Below are 12,515 nucleotides of genomic sequence, written 5' to 3'. Positions count from 1 at the left end.
TGGCAACGGACCTCCATACACACAAACTGGCAACGGACCTCATACACACAAACCGACAACGGACCTCCATACACACAAACTGGCAACGGACCTCATACACACAAACCGGCAACCGACCTACACATACACACAAACTGGCAACGGACCTCCATACACACAAACTGACAACGGACCTCATACACACAAACTGGCAACCGACCTACACATACACACAAACTGGCAACCGACCTCCATACACACATGCACAGACAAACTGGCAACAGACCTACACACACGCGCGCGCACACACACACACAGACACACACAAACGACTTCTCGAGGGAGAAGCTCCCCGGCCACTCTGGAACCCAATTACCACCCTCCTCCTCCTCCTCTTCCTCCTCAAGGCTTCCACTCCAACAACGTGACTCCCGGCACCGGGCAGAACTCCAGCCCGCGAGGACTCGGCAAGCGCCCCTTTCCCGGCTCCCCAGCCAGCGCGCAAAGCCTGGCGATCCGCGGCGGCAGATTCGCCCCTGACGGCCCGGCCGCTTTGCTCTCTCGGCGGGGCGCTTCCTCGCCCACGGGGTGTGTGTGACTCCAAGAGGCTTTTGTCGAAGCGAGGCCGCCAAACCGAGGCCGGGATTAGGGCGGTGGCGGTGGGATTGGGGGTTGGGGGGGGGTGTTTGAAGAGCCGGGCGTCGGGCCCAGCCGTTTCTCGTGGCGAAAGTGCGGTTGCCAGGGCGCCGCTTTACCCAGCGGCCTCCCCGCGCAGGAGCCGCCGCCGCCGCTGCCGCCGCCGCCGCTTCTCCTGCCGCCGCCGCCGCCGGAGCCTTTTTCACCTCCATTGTCCGGGCCGGGTTGGGCCGATGGGCCCCTCCGCCGCTGGAGTCGCTCTGCAGCCGCCGCGCCTCAACCGGGCCGGGGCTTGAGCCGAGCTCGGTGAGAGATCCGCGCGCGCCGAGGGGTTGGGAGGCTGGCTGGGCGAGGCGCCGTCGGGCGGCGGGAGCGACACGGCCTCGGGGAAGGGGACCCCCGAAAGCAGCAGTTTCTTCCCTTCCCGGAAAGGGACAGGCAGGGGCCTCCTCCCTCCCGCCACCGCCCGGAGGCTGCGCGGGAGAGGCGGGGCGGGTGGAATGAAGCGGGCCGCCCGTTAAGAGAGGTCGCGGCGGCAGGTGGCGGGGAGGCTGGCGCGGGTCTCCCTCCCCAGGAGCCCCGCTCGGCCGCCGCACGTGCATGGCAGGGGGGGGGGGGTTCCCGCGGGAGGCGGGGAGGCGGCGGGCCGCTACGGGGTTAGCGTGACAGCCTTTCTCTCTCTCTCTCCCCTCCCCCCGGTCTTTCTCCTCCCTTCCCTCCCCAAAAATCTGGAGCTTCGTCCGCTTCACAATATGGGGCGAGCGAGGTTGGTAGGAAAGCAGCCTGCGGTGGGGAAACCCTCTGCGCTCCCACATTGCGCCCCCCCCCTTTCAGGCCTTTGGGGGGAGTGGCAGGTGATAAGCGGGGGGGGGAGAGGTAGCATCTCCGGGGCGGCGGTGGGATCAGCCGCCCGTTTGGGAAGTCAGGGGTGCGCGCGATGGATGCCGTCCGCTTACCGCTCAAGCCAAGCTTGCCTGTTTTAAGATGGACCGGACCTCGAAACTTTTTACCTTTCTCCCTTCCGTTTTTTGGGGGAGTCACGCGTGAAAGGCCGCCGGTTGGGGAAAACTCTGCTGTTGACACCCCCCCAAAAAACTTCTTAGCACAGATGTGCAACAGGGGTGGCTGCAAACGCGCTTAAAAGAAGGAATGGTCTCTCCCTCTTTCTCTTTCTCTTTCTCCTGCAAGCTCTTGTTCCTGTCTTTTTCCTCTCTGGTATATCCCCCCCCCCCATGATTTCTCTTGAATTGGAAAACAAAACCAAAACAAAACTGAGCCTGAGTTTTGACAGCTCCCTTTTCTGTCAGTTGTCCTTCCCTCCTTAAGAGCTGCAGGTAGAGTATGGGGATGGGAAGACAGTGGAAGGTTTTTCTTTTTAACTTGAGCTCAGGTGCCAAAAGAGAGGTGCTGCGGGTATTAGGAAGGCGGTGTGTGAACTGGCATAGGCAGAGAGGGTGCTTGTCATTCTTTGCACTCTCTTTAATATTTTCTCCTGTTTATCCCAGCCGCCGGGAGCGATACCCGACATCCTCTGTCTTAACTGTCATTTTTCCCCCTGCTGGTAGCGAGATTGCGGAGAAAGATTGAACTGTCAGAAGTAGTACAACTTTTGGCATTCCTCCACTTCACCTTCCCATATTTTCCCCCCTTCTCCCTTTCTTTCTGCCTTGTGCATAGCTGTGGTTAACCATGCGATGGGGGAGCCATTTCCACTACAGTGAGTTCATCATTCTTAGAGGCAAGAGGGAAAACATGGGATTAGCAAGAAGTGTCAGTAAAGGGGAATCCTCCTTAGCATGCTGACAGATTGTCTTCAGTCAGTTCCCTTCCTTGACAGGACAGGAATCAGCAAGATGAGATTAGTGGGATTTCTTCTCAAGGTAATGGGGTGGCATGGCAAGGGTGCTAAGTTACCATCAGAATAACACTAGTACTACCTCTCCCCTTTTAAATGCCCACTGGTACTATCTGTCCCCTTTTAAGTGCCCATTGGGTTTGCTCCAGGCTGGGTATTGGTAGTTATAACAGAATTGTGAAGTGATTGATTCATCCTCCCCATCCTCCTTCCATGCATCCTCCTTAATTCCTGTTCCCTGCCTAGCCAAATGGCTCCCTGCCGGATGAAGAAAGGTGTGTGAGAAAGCAAGGTATGCTTGGGACTGGGCTGGGAGCCTCTTTCCTTCCTCCTCACTTGGGAACATGATCCGAGTGTCCCAGAGTCTCCCAGAGGCTTGGAATTAAAAAGACAGAGAAGAACATCGTTAATAATATAAGAGTGTTAGCTTCAGCTGTCTCAATAAAGCCAGTAAAGCTTCAGCATAAAAACAAATAGAAGAATTTACTTTTGAAAAGAAAGGCAAATGAAATGCTTCCTCTAAAACAGGTCTGCACTGGGGAAATCTTTCCTGGAATCATTTCCTATAATGTAGTTTAATTCAGTACAAATAGCATGTGGATAATCTTCCTTATGCAACTGAGAATGGGATTATTTTCAAACTTGTATCCTTTTCGCATCTTTGATTGATGGTTAAAAATAAAATCTCCTTTGAGTAGAGTTTAACTCCTGGCGACCTCATAAATATGTCCAGATAGAAGGGGTTGGGGTTTGGGGTTTTTTTTTGTGGGGGGGGGGGGAAACACAGAACTGATTTACCGTTGCCTTCTAAAAATGTTTCTTGACTTCCCATCTCAATCTACAGCTCTATGATCCACTATGGTCTCCCATACAAATACCGACCAGGTCCAGACCTGCTTAGTTTTTTTGCAATCAGCAAAACAATCAGTTTAACAAAGTGGTGCCACTTGATACTAATTGTTTAGTACAGATTTCTACCCAGTATTGTTTTCAAGATGTGCTGAATTCTACAGCTCCGAGAATTTATTTCCAGTATAAACTGTAATGTAGCGGCAGCAACATTCCAGGCTTAGAAATTAGCATCCTTATCTGAAGCAGAAAGAAAACACAGGACTTAGTGTTCAAAACAATCCTTCCACATATCACAATTGCACTGATAAAGTGTGATAGCAACTCAAAACAATATGACTCATCCAGAGTCAGTGAGTGGGGCGGTTGTATACATTTTCTTAATAAAGATATATAAACCCTCAACTTGGAAATTTGACAGACTGTAGCAGGATATTCTTGTTTGGATGTGAGGGATTGTTGCATTTCTTTTGCATATCTCAGGCCACACTTGTGTGTTGACCGCAATTATTAACATATCTTCACTGTGCTGTGTAAATTGACACTATGAGACTGGTGTACAGTAGGATCTGCAACTATTCAAGTAAGGCAAGAAGATACAAGGAGAATTTTGTTGAAAATGTAGATTATTTTTTAAAGGAGAAAAGAAGCAGATTGGCAGGTAGGTCCTTCTGGTCCCTGCGTACGCGGGACAATGAATTTTGTTGGTGAACACACAGCAGGTGGTAAGGATTGATTGTAATTAAAGATGTCTCCTGATAGTGCTACTATCAATGTGCAAAATTTAGCAATAATTCGGAAGAAATAGGTGACAAATAATACTTGTTTTAAAAGACATGCAAAGATATACCCGTCATATTTACAACATGGCTGCAATACTTGTTCTGATCCAGTTGTTTGACCAGTTGATCTTCTGGATCATCCAGGTCTCCATTTGCCTTTCTGATTTCAGCTCTGCTTAATCAATTGGGGTTAAACAGTTTCCGTCCTAGGAATTCAGGAGCATTGGTAAAGCCTGTGCACTTTGCACCTGGGTGTTGGTGAATGGCTAATATGGTAAACCTAACCATTCCTGCTCCTTCCCTACAGAGCCAAGGGACACCATGGGGGTGGACTTTGACGTGAAGACTTTCTGCCACAACCTGCGGGCAACCAAGCCACCCTACGAATGTCCTGTGGACACCTGCCGCAAAATCTACAAGAGCTACAGTGGCATCGAGTACCATCTCTACCACTACGACCATGACAATCCACCGCCACCCCAAAACACCCCTCTGCGCAAGCACAAAAAGAAAGGCCGGCACGGCCGCGCAACCAACAAGCAGTCGCCCAGCCCCTCCGAGACTTCGCAGTCCCCAGGGCGGGACGTTATGACTTACGCGCAAGCTCAGCGCATGGTAGAGGTGGATCTGCATGGCCGCGTGCATCGCATCAGCATTTTCGATAACTTGGATGTGGTGTCCGAGGATGATGAGACTCCCGAGGAGGCCCCGGAGAACAACAGCAACAAGGAGAACACGGAAACGCCCTCGGTGGCTCCCAAAGCCGGAAAGCACAAGAACAAGGAGAAACGCAAGGATTCCAACCACCACCACCATCACCACAGTGCCTCAGCTGGCAACACACCTAAGCTTCCCGAGGCTGTGTACCGAGAGCTGGACCAGGATACCCCCGATGCCCCACCTCGCCCCACTTCTTATTACAGGTAATAAGTCAGTTCACCGCAAGCAGAGTCCCGTGGCTCAGAGAGCTTGAGTGGGAGGGGCAGAGGATCCTTTAATCTGGAGCCTCAGGTAGGGAGAGGAGGGCTCCTCCAGGATGTGTTTCCCTCTCATAAGGTGGCCTCTGGGATTGGGCGGCCTATAAATCTAATGAATTGAATTGAATTCACTGCACTTTGTTCCGGTTTGGAGACCAAGGTAATCTGTTTTCAGGGGGGGGGGCAGTAAGAAGACAGAAGGGGGGACAGAAAGAAGGGTCTTTCTTTTTGGTAAGTGACTCCATTGCGATACAGGTAGTCCTCGACTTAAGACAACAGTGGAGGCCAAAATTTCTGCTGCTGAGTGAGATAGTTGTTACTTAATGGAGTTTTGCCCTGTTTTACGATCTTTCTTATATCACAGTTGTTGAGTGAATCCCTGCAGTTGTTAAGTTGGTAACACTGTTGCTAAAGTGAATTTGACTTCCCCAAAGTTGGCTTTGTTGTCTGAAGGTCACAAAAAACAGATATTCTCCATTCCCTTCCCTCTCTTGTTTTGATTTAGAAAAGTATCTGGTACAGAATGAAACTGATACATTGTGTCTCCTTCCCCCAATTGTAACAACACTGTTAAGCCTGTTCCATTCAGCTTCAGTAGCAGGAGATCTTAGGTTTAAAGGTTTCCTATTATGACATGGCTTTTTCTTTCTAAGGAAGAAAAAAGTGAGATACACATATACATCACACAGGTCGTGACTTTGTGGGATAAATGAAGCAAAAGGCACATTTTTTGGCATTTGCACCATGACATACTGACACAAATTACATGATTTGTATCATTTGTGCTTTGTTATATCACTGTGACTTCTAATGGCAGTGTGTGTGTGTGTGTGTGTGGATGGATGGATGGATGGATGGATGGATTGTCATCAAGTTGGTGTTGACTCTTGGTGGCCACGTAAATAGATTTTTCTCCATAATAATCTGAACCTAACTTAACCTAACTTCTGTCCATTGCCACTGAGTCCCTCCACGTTGCTGTTAGTTTTCTTCTCCTTCTGTCTCCTTCCACCTTTCCCATCATTAGAACCTTCTCCAGGTTAGATGGGTGTAGGGCAGAGATAAAGTACAACTAGATGTGGGGTTCATTATTATGGTTCTGCAATCAGAGGAAGCAATAACTGACCCTTGGCCAACTTGACTAGAGACTCTCTGGCACCGCTATTGGACTTTTAACTATTAGGATTCTGGGAAATGAAATCCAGAAAACCTGAAGGGAACCAGGCCGAGTTAGAACTTACTGGAGCAGGGCAGTGAAGTGATGGTAACCCTTTCAGACCGCTTAAAGTAAGTGTAAGGATGCTCAGTAATAGATAGCAGCTCTGTAAACCTTCTAAGACTCCCATTTTCCTCAGCCTTGCACTTTCTCTCTCTCTCTCCTTTTAGATACATTGAGAAGTCAGCAGAAGAGCTGGATGAGGAGGTTGAGTACGACATGGATGAGGAAGATTACATCTGGTTGGACATTATGAATGAACGTCGGAAGACAGAAGGTGTCAGCCCAATTCCTCAGGAGATCTTTGAATATCTAATGGACCGGCTAGAGAAGGAATCCTATTTTGAGAGTCACAACAAAGGTGACCCAAATGCCTTGGTAGACGAGGATGCCGTCTGTTGCATTTGCAACGACGGGGAATGTCAGAATAGCAACGTCATCCTTTTTTGTGACATGTGTAACTTGGCTGTGCACCAGGAATGCTATGGGGTCCCTTACATCCCAGAAGGCCAGTGGCTGTGCCGCCGCTGCTTGCAGTCGCCTTCCAGGGCTGTGGACTGCGCACTGTGTCCAAACAAAGGCGGCGCCTTCAAACAGACGGACGATGGTCGTTGGGCCCATGTGGTGTGTGCCCTCTGGATCCCCGAGGTCTGTTTTGCGAACACGGTGTTCCTGGAGCCCATAGACAGCATAGAACACATCCCACCAGCCCGCTGGAAGCTGACCTGTTACATCTGCAAGCAGCGAGGCTCTGGGGCCTGCATACAGTGCCACAAAGCTAACTGCTACACAGCCTTCCACGTTACCTGTGCTCAGCAGGCTGGGCTCTACATGAAAATGGAGCCTGTCCGAGAAACGGGGGCCAATGGCACTTCGTTTAGTGTCCGGAAGACAGCTTACTGTGACATCCACACGCCGCCCGGCTCAATGCGACGCTTGCCTGCCCTCTCCCATAGCGAAGGGGAGGAAGAAGAAGAGGAGGAAGAAGAGGATGGGAAAAGCTGGAGCTCAGAGAAGGTGAAAAGGGCCAAGGCTAAATCCCGGATCAAAATGAAGAAGGCAAGGAAAATTCTGGCTGAAAAGAGAGCAGCTGCCCCGGTGGTGTCAGTGCCCTGTATACCTCCCCACAGGTACGGCAGCTGTCATTCTCAGCTTCTTTATTTGACACATGTCAACTATGTAAATAGAGCCATTGGAGTGCCGCCTTGTTTGTAACAATGAGATTACCATTGGGGATTTTCTGAAACTGAGAAGAGCTAGATTCAGAGGGATCTTACGTTTTGGTCAGCTAATCAGGAATGCATGTAAGAACTGTCTTTGTCTGCAGTTGCACCAGTTACACCAGCAGGGTTCCTTAAAATAAAGTAAGATGCACATTTTATGAACATATAAAATAGCCCCCTCCAAGTAGAGATACATTTGGTAGCATTTTAAATAGTGATAACATTTGTACATATTTAGTTACAATAAGAGAGGTTGACCAGCATCATTCGGAAACCGTTGCAGCTAAGCGTGAATTTGAACTGTTCCTTTCCCCCCTTGTAATCTTTGAATATACCTGTATATCTGTCTGAAGGTATAGCTGCTATGCTCCTTGGGGGCTGTGTTTGGTGAAATTCATTATGTAGAATATTTTGGATTTCTTCTCTGCTTGGCTTTCCAGTAAGATAACATATTTTTGTTTTGTTAGTGTGGAAAATAGCATTTGGAAGGGTTTGTTCATTCTTCTTCTAAGCAATCATTTCAGATGCAGGAAATAAACAGATGGTCCTTGATTTACAACCACAATTGGGATTGGAATCACCATCATGGTGGTGACTATGAGTTCTGCAATCTGATTTCGCAAGCTTTTTTGCTCTTATTCTTAAGTGAATCATATACAGGTAGTCCTCGGCTTACAACCACAATTGAGCTCCAAATGGCTGTCGTTAAGTGAGTTTTGCCCCATTTTACGACCTTTCTTGCCACAGTTCCTAAGTGAATCACTGTAGTTGTGAAGTTAGTTATGAAGTTGTTAAGTGAAACTGGCTTCCCCATTGATTTTGCTCATCAGAAGGTTGCAAAAGGGGATCACATGACCCAGGGACCCCGCAACCGTCATAAATGTGAGTCAGTTGCCAACAGCCTGTATTTTTATCAGCTGACCATTGGGATGTTGCAATGGTCATAAGTCACTTTTTTCAGCACCGTTGTCACTTTGAACTGTCACTAAATGAACTGTTGTAAATTGAGGACTACCTGCACTGTTAAGTGACTCTGGCTTCCTCATTGAGTGTGTTGTCAGACGATGGTTTGGAAAGTCGGCAATTATGCGACTGTGGGATGGTGCAAAGTTTTTAAATATATGCTGTTTGCCAAGCACCTGAATTTTGATCATGTGACTATAGGGACGCGGCAATGGTCATAAATGTGAGGACCAATTATAAGTCATTTTTCCCCCCAGCACTGTTGTAACTTAAAACAGTCATTAAGCAAATGGTTGTACGTTGTGGACTCCACGCATCCGACGTCCTCTTTAAAGCAGAATTGGAGTTGCTTTCAGATCTCTTGAGAAATGTATTAATGGACTGAGAACCCAAAGCCGCTGCTTGCACAATCAGTTTGGCAGCAGTGCTAAACAGAGTTGCTTTCTAGAATCTTTTGACCTTGTTCTTTAATTTGGCACTTCCCTCCCCACGAAATTCTTATAAGAAAGCAGCCCAGATGTATCTGGTTTGGCCTCTCCTCCTGTCTACATGCTTCCCTCCCACTGTTATCATCCTAACTGGTGTTGGGGAGAAGGACTGAAAGTGAGGTGAATGCAGAGGTAGTATTCAGCTGGTTCGTATCGGTTCACCTGAACAGGTTGTGGCTCCAGATGTCCTATGTAGCCTCCTTTCAATTCCGCGTGCATGTACCGAAGACTCGCACCCCTGGGTGAATGGGCATTGCCTGTACCAATGGCACCTCATTTTCCCGAAGGCTTCCTCTTCCTTGTAGAGCTGTTTTGCATAGATTGAGAATGCTATGAGCTGCACATTTTGGAGGGTACTTTTTATACAGGTAGTCCTCGAGTTTCAACAGTTCGCTTAGTGACTGTTCAAAGTTACGTTGGCACTGAAAAAGTTGACTCGTGATCGTTTTTCACAGTTATGACCTTTGCAGCGTCCCCATGATCAGGTAATCAAAATTTAGCCACTCAGCAACCGATTCATATTTATAACCATTGCTGTGTCCCAAGGTCATGGGATCCTCCTTTTGCTACTTTCTGACAAGCAAGGGGAAAGCCAGATTCACTTAACAACCGGGATACTAACTTAACAACTGCAGCGATTTCAATTAACAACTGTGGCAAGCAAAGTTGTAAAATGGGGCAAGACTCACTTAACAGCTGTCTCACTTAGCAACAGAAATGTTGGGCTGTTTGTGGTCATAAGTTGAGGACTAACTATACTTCAGATTCCTGGTGATCCTGTAGTTTTTCAGTGTTTGTGGCTTTGCTTTAAAAGTGCTTTAAAATAGGGCTTACTGTAGCTAAGTTGTAAAAACCCAAATGAGCACTAGGTGGCAGCAAATGGTTACGATTTCTGTTCCTCTTTGTTCTGATCATTGTCATGTGAATTCCCCCCCCCAATGTATTCCTCACAACTCATATACTGTCGCCCTGTTTAAATCAATCCTTCCAGGGTTAATAAAACCAGGTTTTCACTAAGCGCTCCTTCCTCTGTAGCTTAAAGATTAGGCAATCAGCACATACAGCATTTCATACTGCTATAATGCTTTTCCTTGGGCAAATGGTTGTGTTGCTGTGACTAGTAGCTGTTGGCATTGTTCACTGGAAGGGATTTGTGACTTGTTCCAGGACAGGAAGTAAGCAGCAGCTGCAAGTAGAATTAATCTGAGAGTTGGTAACTTGCTGAAATGAAACCGAGGAGATATTTGAAACTATGTCAAATTGAGTGTTAGTTGAACTGTAGCTGCCACCATCAGCACCCAATTATTTTATTTTCCTCTCATCCTTCTTAGTCTCTGCAACCAAATTTTAATGTTGGTACCTTGGATGGTATTAGTTACACCTTACTTAGGAAAAGTACGTGTGAGACAAACTTGTTGGACAGGTTTTGTCCTGTCTTCTAATTCCAGATGAACCCTTACTTAAGAATATAGATGTATAGATGTATGTATGTATGTATGTATGTATGTATTTATGTATGTATGTATGTATGTATGTATCTATCTATCTATCTATCTATCTATCTATCTATCTATCTGTCTGTCTGTCTGTCTGTCTGTCTGTTATTGTATTTGTATGTTGCCCATATCACTATTAAATGACTGGTAGTCTTATCTTTAAAAAAAGATAAAACAATTAAAAGCTTAAACTTGGTTTCACTGAAATCGTCAGTAGATTTTTGACTCTAATAGTACCTAAGAGGGTGATTGTGAAGCAGGACATGTGAAAGTTTAGCAGAAGTGATATTTCAACAGCTTAGATGTTTCACTGTGCGATCTTTCCCAACCCAACCGTCCAAGCCTTCCGCATAGCCTTGAAGAACTGGCTCGCCCGTCAGGCCTGGGGATAGGATAGTTACCCCTCCCGAATGATGAATGTATGTTGCTTGCTATTTTATTACATGTTTGTCCTAATGTCTGTATTCCCCCTTCCCAGTTTTTGTGTGAGCCGCCCTGAGTCCCCTCAGGGAAAAGGGCGGCCTACAAATTCTAATAAAAATTCTAAAAAAAAAAAAAAAAAAAAAACCTGTTACGATCCGGGGAATGATGTAGTTGACAACAATACCTTCAGTCTTCACCCAACGGATTTTGGAATTACTCATTAGCCTTTTTTGCTCTTGTTCGGTCCATCAAGCTGAGTGCTGAAAGTTGCCTTTGTAGTTCTAAGTGTTAAGCTTGTCCCGACTTGAACTTTTATGAAAGAAAGACTCTCGAGTCCAATTTTTGGAAGTGAAAGGTTTACTTTTACTAAAAAAAAAATGAAGTGGTTACAGCATAAGCAAAGCTGGATCTGAATATTCCCGCGCAAAGCCTGCATTTTCCCCTCTTCCCTGGTCCTCCCTCCCCCCTTGACCAGTCCCATCAGGGTCCAAGGAAATTTGAATCAGGTGTTTTGGGAATGGCTTTGAGGTTTGCCGCCTCTTTGGTGGAGCTCTCACAGCTTTGTCCTTGATCAGCCAGTCTGCTCTGGATTGGCTGCTCTGCTTCCTGTCACCCTGTCATTCCCCCCTCCTACCTCTACCCCTTCCTGCGTTTTAAGGCAGGATGCCAGCGAAGCGAAGAATGCTGAAGATGGCAGACCTGACATTAAGATTATTCTGGTTGAATGCAGAATTTGAATCCTTCTGTTTTATCTACTGCCCCTGACCAGCGCCGCTGCAGCATCCTTTCTCAACAGTCTGGTAGGATTCTGGCCTTTTGTGATATCTCCTATCTGACCCCACTCTTCTTCCCCTGCAGGCTTAGTAAGATCACCAACCGCTTGACCCTTCAGCGAAAGAGTCAGTTCATGCAGAGGTTGCACAGTTATTGGACTCTGAAGAGGCAATCCCGCAATGGAGTCCCCTTGTTGCGGCGGCTCCAAACGCACTTGCAGTCACATAGGAACTGTGAACAAGGAAGGCCGGCTCCTCCTCCTCCAGTGGCCAAGACTGAGCAGGTACGGCTTTCACTTGAGTTTTCGGGCAAGGGTGGATGAAAAGGGCACGGGTGTATATGTCCCTGCTGTGGAAGAGCCCTTGCTACCACTGGGTGCACATGGCCGAGAGCAAAGGCTTACGTTTATTGACTTAACCAACTGGTATGGCTCCCCAACTCATAACCGCAGCTAAAATGTATCCACGAGATAAAAACAGTCACACAGGAAAGAGCGTAGCGTGACCGAGGCCCGACTCGCTTTCAGTTTTCCAGCCATTCCCAAGAGTGGCCCATCCAGCAGCCTCGCCCAACGGCTCAGTTTATCCATCGGTTTCTCCGTGCTGGATGGGTTGCAGCCACGTGGGCTGGCTTGGGAACCGTCATGAGCCTTGTTTGACAAGGCTTCCCAGTTCCTATGGAGGGAGGAAAATTTCAGCTTTCAAAGCAAGGTGAGCTGGGGGATTAGCTGCCAAGGACTTGTATTTTGCAGGTAGGAAGCCCCATGTTCAGTCTTGGCATCTCCTCCTAGAGAATCATGGAACGGGAGGCCCACTTCCTCTGAGATCCTGAATACCGTACGGTAGTTGCTGCTC

At 47.7% G+C, this 12,515-nt stretch overlaps 1 protein-coding gene across 5 annotated transcripts in view; it reads left to right on the top strand.

Annotated features, from left to right (window-relative positions):
- The first annotated feature begins 834 nt into the window (after positions 1–834).
- LOC116503867 (peregrin) overlaps positions 835–12,515 on the top strand; it is a 31,852-nt gene continuing 20,171 nt past the window's right edge. For all 5 annotated transcript variants that reach the window (XM_032210553.1, XM_032210554.1, XM_032210552.1 and 2 more), the window contains exons 1-4: positions 835–921; positions 4,409–5,024; positions 6,465–7,424; positions 11,746–11,944. In XM_032210553.1, coding sequence (XP_032066444.1) covers positions 4,423–5,024; positions 6,465–7,424; positions 11,746–11,944 — 1,761 coding nt within the window. In that variant the 5' untranslated portion in view covers positions 835–921; positions 4,409–4,422. The remainder of the gene's footprint in view (positions 922–4,408; positions 5,025–6,464; positions 7,425–11,745; positions 11,945–12,515) is intronic.

This window comes from Thamnophis elegans, chromosome 2, assembly GCF_009769535.1.
Source record: "Thamnophis elegans isolate rThaEle1 chromosome 2, rThaEle1.pri, whole genome shotgun sequence".
Taxonomy (NCBI): domain Eukaryota; kingdom Metazoa; phylum Chordata; class Lepidosauria; order Squamata; family Colubridae; genus Thamnophis; species Thamnophis elegans.
The sequence above is the reverse complement of the archived record's forward strand: the minus strand, read 5'-3'. Positions and strand labels throughout refer to the sequence as shown.